Below are 20,296 nucleotides of genomic sequence, written 5' to 3'. Positions count from 1 at the left end.
GGACGATCTGGAGAAGTTGGAGATATTTTGAGCTGCTGAAAACGGAAATCACGAAAATGACAAAAAAGCCCAATTCGAAACGAAGCAAGTCTCTGGCGAGTCAACGACTACTTCGCGTCTTTTGGTTGCCTGGAGGCAGAGACAAATCGGCATCGGGCAACTCGGTCAAGTTCGTCGACCCGTCGCCGGAGCAGGCCAACGCCCAACTTCTAGCCCAGCGCCACCTCGCCGTCACCGAGTTCCTCGCCAGTGACCGCAGAGTATCGATCAATACTCTGAGCAACGATGGCGCGCCGGCAGGAGGCATCAGCCGGAGCAATACTTGCCCGAACCTCAACAACCTCTCGGCCGGCCGCAGCAAGGAGGTCCCGCTGGCTGCTAGGAGGAAAAAGGTCGCCAGGCTAAGTAATGGGTTGCAAATCAAGCTTCCAGCCAGGCCTTCGTCGGTCATTGTCACTAGTGAAAACGCCAAACAGGTAACAGCAACGAGTAAACCCACAACCGCCCCTTCTACGCCAGGGCTGAACCTGCCGGCTCGTCCAGAAAAAGAGCTTCCAGAGCCTGAGAAACCAGAGGCGGAAGCGCGACCCAAATCCCGTGGCAGCAAGTCGGTGGCCCAAGTCCCGACGTGGAATCTCTTCCGCGCTCAGTGGTCCTTTTATCCCAACAAGAGCTCGGCAACTGAAGATAAGAAGGAGTCGAGGCAGTCTCGAAGTTTGATCCTTGAGCCGACCGAGGGCGCCAGACCATTCAGCATGTTTGAGAGCCTGAGCTTGCCGGCGCCGGGCCTGACGCCAACCCAGGGCAGCTTCCCAATACCTTCTACCTCGGCGCCTCGATCCAGACACCACAGCCGTACCGGGAGCTACGGGTCGTGGATCCACACGCCAGATTCGACGTCTCCAAGTAGTGGCGGCATGGTCGGCAGTTTGTCGTCGCTGACGGCGCAGACTTCACTATCAAGCACCGGCACCCGACTCGAGGCGGTTGAGATGAACCTAAACCGAAGATACGAGGCTGTTCCCGACAACAAGGTCCCGGCATGGTACATTAAGGATGTGGACAGTAGAAATAGCAGCACTGGAGGTAGTCCAAAGGTGGAAGAAGGCCAGACGCAGCTGACGATGCTATGCGCCAACTGCAAGCGCGTGGACATGGATTCGCTGTTTCGGCAAGCCGTTGCGCACACTGTTCCGCCGCCAAGGGATTTTATAGTCATGGGGACGCTCTTCAGCCTGATGACGCGGAAACATTGCGGATTATGCCAGCTTGCTGCCCGGGTGATTGCCAACGACGCAATGCATGGACTCGGAAGGACGCAGTCGCAGTATGATGATACGGATGAAGATGAACCACCAATGGATCATGCATCGGCTGTAGTCAGTCTGCTCGAGGAAACATATTATCTAGCTCCCTGTTGTTTACGAGCACCTGGTCGCAGCCCGGAGCTATACTTCTTTTCGAGCAAAGACATCAAGCAAGGAACCTGGCCAAGGAGGACCATGGCGATCCGACCCATGGAGACATCTTCAGGATCGGACGGGGGTGACGGCGGAACAAACAATAAAAAAAACAACAACAACAACAACAACAATGATAATAATAATACCAACCAACCAGCCGGTGTCAAGTACGGGCGCTTTTTGCGCGCACCCGGAGAGATGGACTTTGACTGGATCCGCGACAGGCTCCGAGACTGCGAGGACTGCGACGGGCCGAACAACGGGGTCAACTCGACCATCCTCCCCAAGCGCGACGCGCAGACGACGGTCCGGGCGGTCGACGTGCTGCAGATGTGCGTGGTGAACCTGAGCGACTACGACAGCTACGTGGCGCTGAGCTACGTGCCCGACGAGCAAGCAGAGATGCCGCTGCTCCTGCACCGCGTCAACGAGGCGTCGCTGCGCCACCCAAAGGGCCTCCTCAACTGCTGGGACCAGGTTCCCCGGACCGTCCAGGACGCCGTCAAGCTGGTGCGCGAGATTGGCGAGCGGTACCTGTGGGTCGACGCGCTGTGTGTCATGCACGACGACGACGGCCGCGAGGTCGAAAACGTGCGCGAGACAGGCCGCATCTTCCAGGACAGCGTGCTCACCATCTGCGCCTGCTGCGGTGCCGACGCATCGCATGGTATCCCCGGGGTGGAGCCTGGGTCGAGGCTGCACACGCGGCAGGTCGTCGAGATGGTCGGTGGGAACATGCTCGGCAGTGTGTTTCGCGGCGCGAGATGCGAGGACTATGGGGCTGAGCAGAGTCAGTGGGGTAGTCGGGCTTGGACGTTACAGGAGCAGGTTCTGTCTAGACGGAGGCTCCTGGTGACGGACGAGTGTGTGACGTGGTGCTGCAGCCATGGTCAGATCGTGGAGGACGAGGCAGGGCGGTCGTGTTGTGACAACAGCGCTGATCTTACCCCCAGCATCCACCTCCTTGATCGGCTCGCACTGGAACCGAAGATCGACGATACAGACACGGCCATCGTCAGCAAGCAGGCCAGCAACATGGATGCTTACGCCCGTATAGTATCCGAGTACACACGGCGGGAACTACACGACGTGCGAAACGCAGAGCGCGCGGTGGCAGGGCTGCTCAACCACCTCGAGCCAGCGTTCAAGGGGCAGTTTCTGTTCGGACTTCCCGACACGGAACTCGCGGCGGCGCTCATGTGGTCTCCGATTGGGCCCACCACGCGAAGAACCGACCCCTCCACCAACAAGCCCCTCTTCCCGAGCTGGAGCTGGCTCGGTTGGACGGGCCAGGCGTCGTATCCGTGGCTGGTGGAGCGGACCATGCCCATGTCCGAGGAGCCCGGATCGCCGCTCCTGTGGCAAAACCTGGCGGTGAACATCGGGGACCCGCACGATGAGTGGTTCACGGGCGACGACTACCGCCTGAACGGCCTCCCGCACGCCAACCACGTCCAGATGACGCAGGGTCTGCCGGCGCGCTGGTGTGAGCATGAAGACGACGGCTGGACGCACGTCGATGGTCACGACGGTACCGTGGACGACGCGGCTCGGGGCGGGAGGTGGCTACACCCCGTGCTGGAGGCGCCAGAGAACGGCCGGGTTCACCGCCTTCTGCGCGAGGGAGACACGCAAGGCCTGCTCCGTTTCCACACTCTATCTGCCAAGTTCGCGCTGGAGCGCAAAGTGCGCGTTCGAAAAAGGGATACCATCGGCCAAGGGGGAGGCGGTGCTGGTGCGGCGGCGGGGGTGGATCAAACGGTTCACATGGTGCGGGTACTCAACAAGCGCGGCTTTGCATCTGGGTACATCTACTGGCCAGCCGACAAACCGCTGCCGTCGAACCGCAACAGCTGCTACGGGCAGGCTGCGGAAAAGGTAACGCACGAGTTCGTCGTCATCTCCAGGGCCAGTGCGAGATCAGACCCGCGCATCGGACAGGAGCTGCTCCACGCGACGCCGCTAGGCGAGCTTAGCAAGGTCTATTCGATGGACTACTACCTGGTTGGCGGGGGCAGGCATCACCACCGTCTACGGCCGACCATGGGCGACGGTGGAGAGGGGTCCAGAGAAGATGGGATGGGAGGACCAATCATTGACGAAATGGCTCAATTCGACACGCGGCTTTATGATCCAAGCACGCCGTGGGGTCTATTCAATGTCATGATGATCCAGTGGAGAAATGGAGAGGGAGGCCAAGTCGCCGAGAGGGTGGCCGTTGGGAGGATACATGTTGCGGCCTTTATGGACGCCTGGCCTGTCGATAAGAACATTGTCCTGGGGTAAAGATGACAGGGCGGATGAGAAAAGAAACAAAAAAAAGGGGACCGCAAGGCGACTTTTTTTATTGTAACAATGCATTGTACTGTACGGTACTGTAGATAACAACCACTTGTTTTTAGTGTTTTGTTTGCATGGAGTTGGATGGCACAAGCGGGTGAATAAAGGGAACCCGGAATATGAAAAGCCACGCTGTACTGAAATAAAAATTTTAATGATTTTTCGATCTTAATCGCTCAACTATCCTTCAATGTCTAGAAACATGCAAAGAAAAAAAAAAGACACATGCAATGGTATGCCCACAAGTCCCAAAGAGCGCTCGCTGTTCCTTTAACCCAATGCACCGTAAGTGAAACAAAACAAAAATCAAGGTTGCCCCTTTTTTGGTCGATCATGATCGTCACCGCAACAAAATTTTCTCGCTCGACTTTTTTTTTGTCTCTTGTTCAATTGTTGGTATCTGTCTTTATCCACCAAAAGCCCACTCTAATGACTCCCCCTTAACGCCACAGTGGGCGGGGGCTTCAAGTGATCCAACGCTGAGGAACGTTGGTTGTATGGAGTAATACCACACCCAACACTTGTTCCACTTATCACATGCAGCATCTCAAGGGTGGGTTGAGATAAGAGTCCACTTTATTACTTCTCCCCTTGACTCTGCTCCACAGTCTCCTGCCGTTCCGAGTCGGCCGCCTTCTTCCCCTTGAGCATTCCAATGAGATTGCGGACGTCGTCTCGGAACCGAGTCGGCTCCGTCGTGAATTGGGCCTCGTAGCTGTCGATGATGGGCTTGTCCCAGATGAGGTCGGCCTCGTGAGGCTTGACGAACTTTGTCTTGCGGAAGACCTTCCACGTCGTGTAGGTGATGATGCCCACAAAGATCATGGTGTAGTACGAGAAGAAGGTCAGAGTGTCCCAGTGCCCAGGCAGGAAGGTGGTGTAGCCAAAGGTCGTAACCACCAGCGTCATGAACACGGCGCCGATGTAAGCGCAGTAAGGCTGGAAGTAGCCATAGTACGGCAGAGTCTTGCGGTCGAAACCCTGCGCCACGCAGGCGCGGTGGAAGCAGATGTAGGTGATGCACATGATGGTGTAGTTCATGATCTGCGCGGCCTGGGTGAGTGACTGAAGCCAAGTCACGACCTGGGCGGTGTTGTTGGACACCTGCAGCAGGGAAAGGAACGGGAAGATCATGACGACGGCAAAGGCGTAGATGGGGATGCCGTTGCTCATGCACTTCTTGAAGATGGCCGGAGCCTGGCCGTCGAGCGCAAGTCCATACAGCGACCGCATGGCGCAGTAGGTGTAGGCGTTGCCTGCGCTGAAGATGGACGTGCAAAGCAGCGCGTTGATGATGTGCGGCAGCACGCGGATGCCCATGACCTCCATCGCGATGACGTAAGGGGATCCGTCGGCCGTGCCGCTGCCGGCGTTCTCGAGTTCCTTGTTGTCGGAGCGGAGGACGATGGAGCAGGCGAGGGCGCCGCCGATGAAGAAGAAGGCGAATCGCCAGTAGACGGTCTTGAAGGCCTGCTTGAGGTAGAGACGGGGGCGCATCGCCTCGCCGGCAATCATGGAGATGTACTCGGGTCCGACGACGGTGAATCCAGCAGAGTAGAGCGCGGCCAGGAAGCCCTGGAACCTACCCGTATCTCCTTGGCCAATGTACTCTTTAAAGGCAGGGACCACCATCCAGTTGCGGAAGCCGTAGGCGTCGTTCTGTGGGTTGCCGCCGACCATTGTGACAAAGGTGAAGCAGAAGACCATGACGATGAGCAGCAGCTTGCCAGAGGAGAGCCAAAACTCGGCTTCACCAAAGTAGCGCACCGCAATGACGTTCAACATTCCGTAGAGGGCAATGCATACCAAACACACGGCGACGGCTGGAACGTCATCGCGCCAGAAGGTGATGACAAGATTCAAAGCGGAAATCTCAAAGGGGATCAGAAAGGCTTCGTAGAGGAAGAAGTTCCAACCGGCCATGAAGCCAAAAGATTCATCAACCCACTTGCCAGCCATACGGATGAAGGACCCAGTTACGGGCATGTAGACACACATCTCGGCCATGCCATTGTTGACAAGACCGAGCATGCAGGAGTAGATGGTGTAGGCGAGGAAGAGGGAGGCCGGGCCTCCACGCTGCAGACCGGTTCCGATAGACACGAAGAGACCCGTACCGATGGATCCTCCGATTGCGATGAGCTGGAGGTGACGGTTCGTCAAGCGGCGCTGAAGCTGATCGGCATTTTCGGTCGGGGCGATGGGCGCATTGCTGCCAGCGCTGTTGGTGCTAATGGATCCGGATGCTGACCCTGTCTGCTTCTTCTCCTGGATGGAGCTGCTGGTGCGGTGGGCCTCGATACCGTCGGCCATGATGGAAAGGTTTTGTTGTTTGTTACTCGGGGGTGTATGGAAGGTCGTTCAAGGCGACTGCTGCCAGGAGATAGTTGCCCTAGCTGTAGGTTCTGACGGTGGTACTGCCGCCGTACTGAGAGCTGGAGCGGGAACTCCGTTGAGACAACGGAATATCGGAGAAGGTGAAGGCAGTCTGCGGACACATAAGAGGTATGCCGATCCTCGAGAGGTGGGAAGGATATATATAAAGTGGTGAAGCCCGGTGCCGGGAAGGAAAGGTAGCACCACAAAAAGGGCTATGCCGAAGCAGGAGAATAATGAAAGTCTAGATCGTTCCAATGATGGTGAGAGGAAAGAGGAGGAGAAAGAGAGGGAAAGAAGAAAAAAGAAAGCCGAGATATTTGAGATAAATAGATAGGATTTACCGCAAGACGGAGAGGTGTAGTGTTGAAAGAGAAGAGCACATGACCGGGATAGAAGGCGATGAGACCGACCCGTCTTTGGACAGCTGAAGGGGTTGTTACAGGGGACTCTCCAGAGGTTGGCAATGCCAAGGTGAATGGGATATCCACTCGAGTGTGATCAGTCCCTGGAATGATTGCAATGCCTGCGTGGGAGCGCGCCGAAGTCTATTGTCGCGTTTACCGACCGGGTAAGTAGATAATAGTACATACAGCAAGCAGGTAATACTACATAACAGTACTTGGGTCTGCGTTTCCTTGGTAGGGACTATGAGTAGGTACAGGTAAGGGTTGACAGGGTGCCGTCGTTATGGGTTTGGGTCTAATTGGCATTGGCCAAAGATAGGTACGCTAGTACAGTATCGCATCGCATCCTACCCACATTTTAAACCTCGGTCATATCGACAGCCCAATCAAGCGGGCATTGCCCCGTGGAGGAGTCCTGGCATGCTTTATTACTACGTGGTAGCTACTACGAGTAATCCATGCAGCCGAAAGTTTCTGGCATGAAAAACGAGGGCCACCAAACGACCGGGAATCCCTACACCCCACGGAGCCAAGTCAGTTGGGAAGAGGGTACTACTTGTACGGAGTGCTACGTAGATAATGACGCAGTGTCAATGGAGCACTCACCGCACTGTTTTTGCCGGGAACTTTGCTGCCTTGTGTAGACCGTATGGAGTAGCGGTACTATTTAGTGTATTGGTAGTAACGACAAGAGAAGAGAAGAGAGAAAAAAAAAAAAAATAGCCCCGCCAAGGTCCACGCAAATCAGCGGTTGGGTGGGTCCCACCGGACGGCGAATTCCCATACCAATCTTGGCCCGGCTTCTTCTGCCGCGCTGTGCCGTTTATCGTTATCTACCACGGTCGGTACCTGATTTGGTTATTATCTATTAAGGTTTGTTTAATCGCGGCAAGGTGTGAGGGAGAGATAGCAATCGAAAATAGGAGAGGGGGGAGGTGAGGGGGACACTGCCGGCAATCGTGCGGGTTTCGGGGTTTTGATAAAATTACAACCGTTAGAAATAGCAGCAGCATATCAATAGTAAGTAACATTGCTCGAATCAGTTTTTTTTTTTTCTGTTCTTCTTTTTTCCCCGCTATAATTGGTGGCAGATCGACACCAGGAACCTGCACTGACTTGTCGTCCACCTTGCCGTTAGGCGCCGGTCCCCGTCAGGCAAGCGACGGGCCGGAGTTGTCTAGTTTCTTGTTTGTTTGAAAGAGAAAAATGCCCCACGTTTCTTGGTACGCAGGGTAGTGCGTATTTCAATATTAGGTACTCTGTATCAACAACCCCTGTTGTTCACCGCAGTCCTTTGAATCAATTTTACAGCGTTACAAAGCTGGTGGGAGTACTACATACAAGATGTACTGTACCAAGCTTGGTACAGACCTGATACCTTATCCATGGGTCGCGTGGTCAAAGAAAGGACGTGGTCAAAGAAAAGGCCGTGGTCAAAAAAAGGACATGGCCAAGTCACAGATATATGACCCTACGTCAATCATTAGCATAGTTCTGAGTCTGCTCAGTGGAGAACTTCCTTTTTTTTACAGTGGGATGCAATGCTTCATTCTGGCGATCGTCATTGTGCGCAAGATTCCCCTGTTTTGGCAATGACTGAGTTGGCGCACGATGTTCAAACCTTCAAAGGATGATACTTACTCACACCGAGCCTTTTGGAAAGGGGATCGTTGCGGATATACAAGGGAAATCCAGGTCTTTTCCCCCAAGAGAGGATTAGAGCGAATGGGGAAAGAGTTTTTAGAATCAAGACTCTGGGTTCTTGGCTAGGTTTGCCGTCTCGCGCACCCCGCCGAGATGACGTCGCAGTGTGGGACGCTACGTTGGCGGTTACAGGGGAGTGCAAAAGCTGTACTCACTCCATAAATCCATAGTAATTCGTGCGTGTGGAGAAACCGAACATGCCCACGCCGTCGGTGTGGGTTAGGGCCCGCAAACCTATTTTTTTTCTGGAGTCAAGAAGCGTCTGGTACTACGCTGCGCAGCGATTGGGGCGCGTTGTGGCCAAGGTGAAGATCTTACCTTGGTGGTGACCTGTAGCTGTAACCCCCAGCCGCAATTATTCGCGCAACAAACCCCTTCCCGCTCCCAAGCAATCACAAAGAAAAAATGCCACGTTGATTGCATGTAAAAATGGAAGGGTAGCTTGGATCGTCCTTGGTTTTAGATCTTATCCGTCTTGTCCAATGCTTCTAAATCGGTCTTTTCCGTCTTGTCTTTAGCACGTGTTAAGTAAGGGTTCAATTTCTTGGGCCTAAGAAAAAAAAATAGAAAAAAAAAAAAAAATCCCGTACAAGAATAACACGCTCAGCAGTAGATGAATGTCTTCTTCCCAAGCACCCATCTCAATGCACCTTGCAACGGTCAACCTCGCCCACCGTATCGCGTATGTCCACTCATAGACTCTCCAATTGCGCTCAGGCTTGAAATTGTTTCGCACAGGATCCAATTTTACGTCGCCAAAAGATGGGTCCTCTTGATGGTGGATTCAAAGCTCCTTATTTTTGGCCTTTTGAATTTAGAACCCATGATCCGATCACCCGAGAAAAATAAATTACCAACTCCTTAGCAATAAAAGAGCATAGCAAACCTTGGCATTGAGTGTTGCGCTGGCGCATGAGTTTGGGATGGCTGCATTGGAATTATTACATGATACTGTACTAGTACTGTAAGAGGGTGGGATGATACTCTCGTGTTTTGGACGAATCAAGGGATAATTTGGAAGAATTTTTCATTTGGATTATTTCACAAAATGACACATGGTTTTTGTTTTTCATTTTTTCGACTTCACTCTCTGTATCTGCATAACATTTTGCTCTTCCTTATTTCACAGAAAACAGGTAAAAAAAAAGAAGAACAAGATCTTCATAAGATCAACTAGGAAATTATTGTACTAAAAGAAATTAATTACAACAAGCCTGCTCTCAGGTACTGTTTATCACCTGTGGCGACACGCTCTCGAGCGTCGGCGTTATGACCTTCATCAACCCCGTATCGGCGTCAAACTCAACCTTGTCCAGCGTGGTCTCCCTGTTGTTTCCATTGCCGCTGGGGATGGCGAAGCGGTGGTAAGCAATCAACCAGTCGTCGGTACCTGGGATGTTGACCATGCTGTTGTGACCAGTCCCCAGGATCCCCATTTCCGTTCGCTTCGACAGCACGACGCCGCGGTACGTCCACGGCCCGTCGGGCGACGTCGCCGTCGCGTATCCGACCCGATAGTTCTCCGATCCCGTGTCGTCGACGCTGTACGTCAGGTGGTACAGACCCTTGCGGTACACGAGGAACAGGCCCTCGCGGAAGTCGGTCAGGCCGTCGATCGCCTTGGTCGTCCCGTCCTTGAGCGACACCATGTCGTCGGCCAGCTCGGCGTACAGAGGGCGCCCGTTGCCCCAGTACAGGTAGTACTTGCCGCTGACCGGGTCGTGGAACGCAGCCGGGTCGATGGCCTGGCCCGACGTCACGGCCTCGTTGTTCTTGATGAAGGCGTCCTGCTGAGCCGTAAAGGGACCCAGGGGGCTGTCGGCCACGGCGGCGCCGATGGTCTTGGTGTTGAGCGTGCGGTGCTGCCCACTGTGGTAGAAATAGAACTTGCCGTCGCGCTCGATGAAGCCCGGCGCCCAGGCGTTGCCGACGGCCCACGGCACGTTACCGCCCGGGGCGTCCAGGGTCAGGATTGGTTGTTCGCTGCGTGTCCACGTTGCCAGGTCCGGCGACGACCAGACGTAAAAGTCCTTGCCGCTCCAGCCGGGGAAGCCGTCGGTGGTGGCGTAGATGTAGTAGGTAGTGTTGTGGATGAATATGTTGGGGTCGGCGTAGAGGCCAGAGAGCACGGGAGATCTGACGTTGGAGGCGCGGACGGTCCAAGTGGCTGTGCTGCCGTCGGCCGTACTAGTAAGCGTGTACGTGGCTGTTTTGCCGCCGCTGAGGTCAACAACTGTACCAGAAGCAGGGGACGAGGTGACGCCGTCTGTGGTGGTGAAGGTCGGGGCAATGGATGCTAGGCTGACGTTGGGGTATGCGTAGAAAAGAACTGACCGAGCAGCACTGTCAACAAGAGCAGGTGCTTTTTGCTGCGAGGCGTCCGAGAGCGAGACGTCGCGGACCTGAAAAACATTGCCAGTCTTGCTGGCCACCTCGGAGCTGTTAAGAGCGCGGCCGTAAAGGACGAAGCGGCTCATCTGTCCCTTGAAGAACTTGTCGGACGTGTAAAGGGAGCGGCCAATGTAGTTGCTGGACGTGATGCCGTTGCCGATATTGAGAGGCTTAACAGTCGTAGCGCTGTTACGGGCGACCTCGGTCCCGTTCACGTACAGGATGCTGGTGGTGCCGTTGAGGACGTAAACGAGTTGCACCCACTGGCCCTTGGGGAGGTCACCCTGTTGGACGACGGCCTGCTCGCCGGTGTAGTCACCAGTGGTGATTGCGGCTCGGGACGGGCTGCCAGTGGCAAAGACGTAGCCGTTTCCTGCGCCGTTGGAGCCGGTGTTGCCCAGGCCGAAGAGGAAGTAGGGAGTCGGCTGGTCGGTGTCGATGCGAACACTCATCTCGATGCTCATATCCTCGACATCCTTCATCAGGTCAAAGGGAAGCGAAACAAAGTCGTCCTTGCCGTCAAACACCATAACGCCGTCCTGGATGGTGGCATTACCAAAAACCTTGGCATCTGCGCCGTTGCCCGACATGTCGGCGAGGACGTTGCCGCTGGTGAGGAAGGAAAAGTAGTACTTGAGGATCTCGCCATCTTCGTTGACGGCACGCTTAGTGTTTGTGGTACCGGTCAACTTGCTGAGCTCATCGGCGGTGATAGGGAGGACGGTTCCGTGACGAGGGCTGCGAGGCAGGCTGTAGTTGGCCGATACCTTCCAGTCCGGCGCCGCAATGTCGGCCGTCTCAAGCGGGATGTAACCACGGCCGCCATACTCGTCAACAAAGAGGTACCACTTTTGACCGTTGACATCTGCAGAGTTGGACTTGAAGGAAGTAGGACCCTCGACGGCCGAGGTGCCTGCATTCTTTCCGATGCAGGCGTCGACCCGAGTCCACCCGGTGAGGTTTGCCCGGAGAGAGTCGGAGCGCTCCTCGATGATGTCGGCACAGCCAGTACCACCGGCTCCCTCGTCCTTGGTGAAGCGGTAGTACATGTCACCGTCCTTGACCACGGTAGAGTCGATGCGTGACATGCCGGCGTCTTGCCAGATGTTTGTCTCGCTAAAGGTGACAAAGTCACGGGTGGTGGCGTACAACATGCGGTGGTATGTCGACTCGGTGCGGTTGGTGTCGTTGGCCTCGTACAGCGAAGAGGCCCAGTAGACAATATACTCCCCAATTGAGGGGTCATAGAAGGCCTCGGGTGCCCACGTATTGCCGGCATCGGCAGGGGAGACTTGTACGTGGCGCTGGGCGGACCAGCTGATGAGATCGGTCGACTCCCATATCTCGAGGAAACGGCTGCCAAACTTGACAGAGTCGCCCCATGAAGTTCCAGACCCGATAGAAAGGTCGGTGGCGATGAGGAAGAACTTGTCGCCCTCGTGCGACCGCATGATGAATGGATCACGCAGACCCTTGGTGCCCATGGTCGATTGTAGCGTGGGCTGGCCGGCGTTCAGCTCTCTCCAACGCAAGGCATCGTTGCCCACGCTGGCGGCAAAGTAAATCTTCTCGCCTTCGATGGTATTGCCGGTGAAGTAGGCAAAGGCATAGCCCTCATAGTCGGAATCCTGCCTCTTTTCGACGGCCTTGCGCACCTTGGCGGTGAATTCGCGCTCTACGGAGACGCCTCGCTGCTGGATGGTGGCCTTGAGCGTAACCGATCTGTCCGTGTCCTGTCGCTTGACTATGCCGTCGTGGCTGATGATATCGGTGTCACTGCTGTTCCACGAGACCGCATGACCGTCCCAGCTTCTGGGAAGATAAAGGTTCCCGCGGACGTCTTGGATGTTGGTGACTGAGACGGAGGCTAGTGCCGCCTCTGCCCTGGCAAAGACAGCGCTGCGGGCAGTCAGGGAAACTTGGGGCCCGGCTGCGACCTCACCAACAAAGGCCAGGACAGCCAATAGACAACGCGTGTGATGCCTCATGATGATCTGCGTCTGTGTGATGGCGATCGCAGGAGGCAGGCACGAATCGCGATGTGATGAACCGATGGTTCGTGGATCTTGAAATGATGTGCGTGCGCCGAACCCTATCTATCTAGGGGCGGCGGTCAGGAGCATTATTCTGTTGTTTATATTCAACGAACGGTTCATAGTCAGCGGGCGGATGAGAAAGCTTTTGGCATATAATTAGCCGATGATCAGAGTCATGAGCCGAATATCCGCGACGCCCACGGTCTGAGTGACGTCTGCCAGCTGCCATACGAGATTTTCAAAACAGATCTCTCAAAGCGGAGCTCACGAGGATCGCGGGGAAATGTTCAAGTGGCAGATTCTCCGCCGCGGCAGGCGTATTGCCCGGATGGTTTTTCCATTTTCATCATCCAGGCCGCATATAACTCGTCATATTTGGCAGTATTGGTCCCACCTCAAGCTGTCTTTGCCCTCTTGGGAGCCCAACTTGTAAGTCATTTCCCTGGTTGGAGACTGCTTGGTAGCCCTCGCCTACTACTGTACCTTCGTACCTGACCCCAGAAAACAACATAGTACCGTGCCGAGCATGGAGTACAAGCATGTGCAAGCGCCTCATTCTGGTCTAACAATAAAGCGCGTGACACAGCAACAAGGGGCGGCTATGAGAATGACGATTCGTGCAGATGGATTGTGTGGGGGAGCCGCGCCAAATGCCGGGCTCTTCCTAGACCGGGGGCTACCACATCTCCACCGATCGTCTATGCGCACCTATGAGAGCTCAGCGTTCATCTCGCCTCCTTGATGGTCTCCATGCTTCCAAGGGACAAAACTCAATCATGTAACTTGTCTCGCCTATTTGGAGAACGAAACGTTAACGACCCCAGAATATATTTAGGCACGGATAATTTTGTCCGCCAGTCATGTCGTGCTTGTTTTAATATTTGCTCGACTGTTTTTGGACGAGTAAACGAAGTTAAGGTGGGCTGGCACGACTCGTTCCTGACGAACGCTTACTTGGTCAACTGCTTGGCGTGGTCTTGGATGACGAGGTTGTCCCTACACACTTCATGTCCATCACGAAGGCATTCACATACTAATATTTAAACCTCGGCAGCACATGATTGGATTTGGATGGGCATCAATTTGATTTCTTATTACTTGCTGCATGTTTAATATTGATGCGGGTACTAAATAAGAACTCACAGCCATCGGTCGTGATGAAATTGTCGTATCCATAAGCGCAAATGGATGGAACTTGACTCCACATATATTATTGCAGACAGCATTTCGGAATGGCCCGACCAAGCTAAACAGAACCGAGGGTTTTGTAAGGCTACCAGAACTTGGATCAACATTAACTTGTTAGGTAGCCAACATCACCTTAGTTGGACCACAAGATCCTCTATACACATTTCGGTGAAAGAACAACTGTTCAAAATACGGTCAGGCGTTTAATATTCATGATGCAGTGCGAAATTCCAAGACAAAAGGTCGGGAGAACATGAATCCGACATATTTGAGAAGTAAAGGGGGGTGGAACCCCTCGAATGTTAAGTGTTTCGTGTGACAGCAACCTGACTAACAAGTAACAACACTGCTAGAATTTGAAGAGGCTCGTGTACTTTTCTTTCATTTCATTCATCGCGAAAAAAAGAAACAATTGACCATAAGATTAACTATCTGTTGTTTTAGTAACCAAGTTCTGCTTGATCGCACCATGAGCAGCTGGATGAACCTGCTAAATAAGCGTTACGGTATAGATATACACAGCGTAACATTATATGAAGATGCCGTAGCAACTGCCTGGTTCAACTTGCATCTACATCCAGAGGATTCAGGATGCGGGGGAAGAGGATGTAGGTGTGATAACGGGGTTGACTGTCCGATGACTGCTTTTATATACGGCCACAGCTTTCCTGCCTGGCAAGATAACTGAGAGATTGGGGACTACCACCTCAATTGCCAGGAGACTACGATGTACTTCCTTTCAAGTCTCGTCTCGGTCTTGATCCTGGCAGGCAACACTGCCTTTGCCCAGCAGCTCAGCGCCACGACCGACTTCAAGGGGTGGTTCAACGTGACCGAGTTCCCCGACCAGCAGAAGGAAAACGTCACGCGATATCTCGGAGAGGCCCTGAGGACAGCAGGTGCGGATCTCTACCCACACTTTCGCCACCGCTGCCAGGCCAGCCAGGTCTACAGCACCCTCGCGAACGCTCAACAGTCCAGCGGTTTCATCCGCCCGGCCAAGCCGTTCGACGGCGTGCACTTTGTGGGCGAGAGCTTTGTTTCCTCGTGGGCCTTTGACATTGGCGACGGGAATAACGGCTTGGTGCTCGTCGACGCGCTCAACAACCCGGATGAGGTCAAGGGTGTGGTGCTTCCGGGCCTTGCCAAGTTTGGGTACAAGGGCTCCGACATCAGGGCCATCATCATCACCCACGAGCACGCCGACCACTATGGTGGGGTACGGTACCTGCAGGACACGTTTGGCATACCGGCGTACGCCACCAAAGATGCGTGGGACGTGCTTGAGGCCGGAGACCCCGTTGGCCCCAAGGGGTTGGTGCCACCGTTCCAGAACGAGACTCTGACGGACGGGCAGGAGCTCACGTTTGGCAACACGACCTTTTCGTTTGTGCACACTCCCGGACACACTGAAGGGACGGTCAGTTTCTTTGTGCCCGTCATGGACAATGGCGAGAAGCACCTTGCCGGCTTCTACGGCGGCGGTGGAATCCCAGCGACAGCCAAGGCAATGGGTCAGCAGATCGCATCCTTCGAAAAGTTTGCCGGTAAGGCCAAGGAGAAGGGTGCCGATGTTCTGATGTCCAACCACCAGACGCAGGACAACTCCATCTATAACTTTGACTTGATTGCGGCTGGTGTGTCGGTCACAAATCCCTTTGTTATCGGCACGGACGCCTACGTGCGCTACTTGAAGACCATGTCGCTCTGCGTCCGGGTCAAGGCAGCCAGGGATGGGCAGTTGCTTTCGATATGATGATGGGGGCGGAAGCGGCTGCTACCGGTCAATGGTGGACCGCAACCCAAGGTAAATTGAGATTCAACGGCATAATGTGCTACACCTAATTGTTGAGCTCGATTGAAGCGGAGCAGATGGGCAAGGTTATCCCGAGCTATACTCCGTTCTTGCGGGGGAACAAACTCCACTGTAAATCCCTAGCACCACTCCTATGGTACTAAAGATTTAGTTAATTAAGCTTGTCAAGGTACTAACTTACCTTTGTTGGATTGGATTCCCGGCAAAACCTGTCAAACCGCTTGTTCTTCCCTTGGTCCGCCCTTGAATACATAGTACTTGGATACCATTCGGTACCTACCTGACCGGCTTTGGGATCCATTTACCACCGGTAGTGAGGTCTGCAGGAACTAATCTCTTAGTTGCTTCCCCTCCTTCTTCTCGGCTTTGGAACCCTTTTTGGAATTTGGACATGGCCGACATGGGGTTTTCTTGGAATACCAGCAGCACACGTGTTCTCTGGGGTGGCTGGGCATATCTTGGCCCCTCAGCCCAGCCCTTGTTGCAACCTGGTGGAGCTTGTCCCCCTGCCAATCTGTCAATTTGAGCAATAGCTGTGAAGAAGCTCCCTCAGCTTCCCTTTTCCCCGCAAGTTTGCCATGCTTGCCCCTCCGAACTTGCATTTCCAAGGTTACATCCGCGGGGGGATGCCATTCTTGCTTTTGGTTGAAGCGAGCTTCCGCTTCTGGCGCCTGATATTCAAATCTCGAAGCAATGCAGAAGGCCGGTAGCTATTTCACTTGGATCCTCTTGGCCTGCAAGATGCCGGCAGCAAAAACACACGGATGGTGGCTGCCTCAAAAGGCAAGAACCAAGAAAGCAATCAAGCTGCCGGCACTAATTGACGCCGACCAGAATCAATCTTCGTCAGCATCGGTCTGACTGCCCATACCGCACCCTTGGTCCGATCATTTATGCATCCTCATATAAAACCCCCCGGCGCTAAATTTCAGAACCGGTCCTGCCTGTGCAGCCCTGGGGCAACACAAAGTCGGTCAGATTTGAATGATCTACGATATGAGGGAGATTGGGGGCGATTGCATCTCGGGTGCATCTGCAACAGACCAAGGGATGCACTTTAGCCTACAAGCACCAAGTTAGGGAGGTAAAGTGACCAGGGGAAAATTGAACTGCTTCACCTTGTGTACCCGCATAAACCCAAGCCCTGATGCATGTCGAGTAATGATCTTGTAAATGTGATCAAATCGTGGGGGAGGAGCAAAGTCTGGGCGCTGTGTGACTTGCGTGTGCATCCCCATCTGGAGACTGTACTGTAGGTATCTACCCGTCCGTACCTGAGACTATTCTAGAATAGCACATTCAAGATTCCAGTCATCACACATTGTACCCAGAGACCTTCCGTATTGGGCAACGCCTTCGTGCTGGCGTGCATGATGCATCACCATCACGATGCAAAAGCAAAATATATGGCGTTTCAACGGGGAGCAGTTATATAAGGGCAATCTTCTTTCCCTTTGCTTTTGGTATCCTCATTACCCATCCTGTCAGCAAGCTCCAGTCCCAAGACCACCAAGTCAAATAGCTCACCAGTCCCGTCACTGTCGTTGACTCGTTCCTCAGTCTCTCCATCCAGCCCGGTCATTCACTCTTTCCGTCCAAACCAGACAAGATGCAGTTCTCGCTCTCCATCGCAACGGCAATCCTGGCGGCCACCGCCTCGGCCTTGCCCATCCTTGAGATCCGCCAGACTGTTGGAACCACTGCCAATGAGTTCACTTCGGGTGGATGCAAGGACGTCGTTCTGCTTTACGCTCGCGGAACCAGTCAATCTGGCAACATGGTAAGTCCCCCCCTTTTTTTTTTTTTTTCTTTTTTTTTTTTCTGGCAAACACCGCACCTACCTTAAGACAATGATCAGCCACTAATCCTTTGCTTTCTTTTTCTCCCTCAACAGGGCGAGGAACCAGGCCCAGCACTGGGCAACGCCCTCAAGACCCGCCTTGGCGCCGCACGAGTGGCCGTCCAGGGCGTCAGCTACTCTGCCTCGCTGCTCGGCAACCTCAACCCTGGCGGCGCACCGGCCAGCGAGGCCACCAGCTTCCGGACTCTGATCGGTCAGGTGGCGAGCCAGTGCCCCAACGCACGCATCGTCGTGTCCGGGTACAGCCAAGGCGGCGCCCTGGTCCACCGCGCCGTCGAGGGCACCACCGCCGCCGTGAGCGCCCGCATCGCCGCCGGCGTCACCTTTGGCGACACCCAGAAGCAGCAGGACGGCGGCCGCATCCCTGGCATCGACGCCAGCAAGTCCCTCATCATCTGCAACACGGGCGACCGCGTCTGCGAGGGTACCCTCATCATCACCTCTGCGCACAGCGGTTATGGTGCCAGGGTTGGTGAGGCTGTTGACTTTATCGCTGCCCGTGTCTAGAGTCAACAGGGTCTTGGGTGATCTTGGGAATCGGAAGCTGGCTTTGACTTTTGACTTTTGGGAACTTTCTTGTATATATTTTCTGGGCTTGGATTATGATAATGATGGTAAATAAGGAAATGGGATGAACATAGGTATCTAAACAAAGAACAGATAGCCTAGCCTGAGTCTTAACTGACACGTACTATTATCACTACATGCATGTGTCATGCAAGAATCAAATCATAATATTCATTGTCAGGGGCTCGCCTTTTGTAGTAATCATTCGTCACCTATTCTCTAGTGTCAACCATCCCCATCCCTACCATCAATGCCGCTGTCAATCACCAAAAAAACTACCCGGAATGCTCGAACAGCCATCCATGACTCAGTTACCACAGTTTATACTCCGAAGGCTTATAGGAAGGAGATCCAGTCTCAGTTGGCCCCTGGCCAGGTTCGTCTACAGACGTAAAGCAGGAGTATATTCTTGTCCATTCACAATCGAAGAAACTGGATCACACAAGGTATAAGTCGTTCGCAGCCGAATATTTACGAGACTTCCAGACTACCTACTTATCTGGACGGCATGATCTTATAACAACTGAACTTTATTTAGCCTTTTTCTGACTAGAAAGGGTAAGAAACCTCGACTAAAAGCCAGAATGCGTGTCATAAGTTAGAACTCTGTGTTATGTGGAGAATAGCCACAGAATAAGCCAAGACCTTTTGCCATCTGTTGGTAGCTTCCCGAAAATAGTTAAAGTTGTGACCAGGGAGATGTTAACGATGCGAGTTTCACCTCGGACGGAGAACCAACGTACGCAACCCGCCGAAACACCTTGAAACATTAATATGGGTTGATGAGCTTTTATACCTGAGTAGTGTACTATAAAATCAGGTTTGAGCCCTTGACTTTGCAAGATGTTATAAGAAACACATTTTTGTGACAAAGTAAGGTTGATTGACCAAGTTATATTTAAACCTCCCCGTTTCGCCATTTTGCTTACGGGTTGCTGGCTCCTTAGACATATTTCCTCGCACAAATATCCTTTTCTCTCAATCCACAAATCAAACCGACGATAAGAAAAAAAATGCAGCTCAACCTCATCAAGATCTGTTTCCTTGCCTTGGGTATGGCTGCTTCCGTGGCTGCCAAGTGCGTAGCTCAGGACTCGTCCCAAGAGAGTGGCAGTTGTCCCAATGACACACCTGAAGCATGCCTCAAATCTGGAAAGGTTCAATGCTGTACCGATGCAAGCTGCAAATAGTTCACCTAGCGTAAGAAGCTTACTTCCCTGTGTGCGGTGAGAATAGATGAATTACAGCTGTCACCCGAAAATATCTGCTAACGTTGTCCTCATAAAAAGGATGCTGCCATGTTAGAAACTACTCCCATTGATCGGTTGATCTGTCTGGCGTAGTTTTCAGGCTATGCAGTGCGACAACGACCGGAGACAATGACTTGGGGACTATTGAGAGGGCTTTCAAACCAGGTCGTGAAGGAAAAGAAAAGAAAAGAGGTGTTGTGGAATGAGAATAAGGCAAAGAGGGCTGGTAGCAAAGTCATAGACGGCGATTCAAATCCAATTGATTGTTTACCACTACCGGTATACTGTATCTTCAAAGGATGAGGGAAAAACTGGGTTAGAAAACTACTTGCAGATGTCTCGAGCAAGGTGCAAAGTATTCTGCTAAAAAGTGCTGGGATGAAAATGTGACCTTCATAAGAGCGACGCGTCACTACATATCCTTCGAACAACATTGCTCAAGTAGTGGATAAGTCTATAATGGCCGTAGCGGTAGCTTTACAGCTACGCATGATGGATCTCGGCGAGTTTGACGTCGTTGAGGAAAACGACACCGCCAGGTCGCACCAAGAGCCAACTGGTGTGCATGATCTGGTCCCGCTGGGAGGACATGTATTGGGGAGCCCGAGACCTCGCAGCTCAAATATTCACTTTACAGCTCTCGCGGAAAGCCCTTGAACGTTTCGTGACGCCGGCCAAACCCACTCAGCACTGGATCCGAATGGTGTACAGGACGCTGTACCTGTGTCCTAGCAACTAATTATGACTGTCAGCATCTATGGATTCAGAACAGGCCAGAGAGTGCATACACAATCCAAACTCCACGAGAGGAGCTGTACCAGAACCGTGACGGTCCCTGGGACCGACTTCTACGATCACGTGAAATACAGGTTGAAGAGGTTAAAAGCATATTCCAAG

The 20,296-nt window shown here is 53.4% G+C and overlaps 6 protein-coding genes across 6 annotated transcripts; 4 read left to right on the top strand and 2 right to left on the bottom strand.

Annotated features, from left to right (window-relative positions):
• Window positions 1–56: 56 nt before the first annotated feature.
• On the top strand, window positions 57–3,749 carry PgNI_02539 (uncharacterized protein; the record flags this gene model as incomplete). The annotated part of the gene is made up of 1 exon (XM_031122604.1): window positions 57–3,749. The coding sequence occupies one exon, from the start codon at window positions 57–59 to the stop codon at window positions 3,747–3,749; it is 3,693 nt and encodes a 1,230-aa protein (XP_030985963.1).
• A 633-nt stretch (window positions 3,750–4,382) lies between these two features.
• On the bottom strand, window positions 4,383–6,116 carry PgNI_02538 (uncharacterized protein; the record flags this gene model as incomplete). Its single annotated transcript, XM_031122603.1, has 1 exon — window positions 4,383–6,116. One exon carries the CDS (start codon window positions 6,114–6,116, stop codon window positions 4,383–4,385), a length of 1,734 nt encoding a protein of 577 aa, XP_030985964.1.
• A 3,394-nt stretch (window positions 6,117–9,510) lies between these two features.
• Window positions 9,511–12,669, bottom strand: PgNI_02537 (uncharacterized protein; the record flags this gene model as incomplete). The annotated part of the gene is made up of 1 exon (XM_031122602.1): window positions 9,511–12,669. The coding sequence occupies one exon, from the start codon at window positions 12,667–12,669 to the stop codon at window positions 9,511–9,513; it is 3,159 nt and encodes a 1,052-aa protein (XP_030985957.1).
• A 1,963-nt stretch (window positions 12,670–14,632) lies between these two features.
• Window positions 14,633–15,661, top strand: PgNI_02536 (uncharacterized protein; the record flags this gene model as incomplete). Its single annotated transcript, XM_031122601.1, has 1 exon — window positions 14,633–15,661. The coding sequence occupies one exon, from the start codon at window positions 14,633–14,635 to the stop codon at window positions 15,659–15,661; it is 1,029 nt and encodes a 342-aa protein (XP_030985958.1).
• Window positions 15,662–17,206: 1,545 nt separating this feature from the next.
• On the top strand, window positions 17,207–18,268 carry PgNI_02535 (uncharacterized protein). The gene is made up of 2 exons (XM_031122600.1): window positions 17,207–17,501; window positions 17,616–18,268. The coding sequence occupies exons 1-2, from the start codon at window positions 17,331–17,333 to the stop codon at window positions 18,087–18,089; spliced, it is 645 nt and encodes a 214-aa protein (XP_030985955.1). The 5' UTR covers window positions 17,207–17,330; the 3' UTR covers window positions 18,090–18,268.
• A 1,590-nt stretch (window positions 18,269–19,858) lies between these two features.
• PgNI_02534 (uncharacterized protein) lies at window positions 19,859–20,138 on the top strand (the record flags this gene model as incomplete). Its single annotated transcript, XM_031122599.1, has 2 exons — window positions 19,859–19,990; window positions 20,037–20,138. The coding sequence occupies 2 exons, from the start codon at window positions 19,859–19,861 to the stop codon at window positions 20,136–20,138; spliced, it is 234 nt and encodes a 77-aa protein (XP_030985956.1).
• Between the last annotated feature and the right edge of the window lie 158 nt (window positions 20,139–20,296).

This window comes from Pyricularia grisea, assembly GCF_004355905.1.
Source record: "Pyricularia grisea strain NI907 chromosome Unknown Pyricularia_grisea_NI907_Scaffold_1, whole genome shotgun sequence".
NCBI classification, from domain to species: Eukaryota; Fungi; Ascomycota; class Sordariomycetes; order Magnaporthales; family Pyriculariaceae; genus Pyricularia; species Pyricularia grisea.
This window is presented reverse-complemented; position numbering and strand designations above follow the sequence as displayed.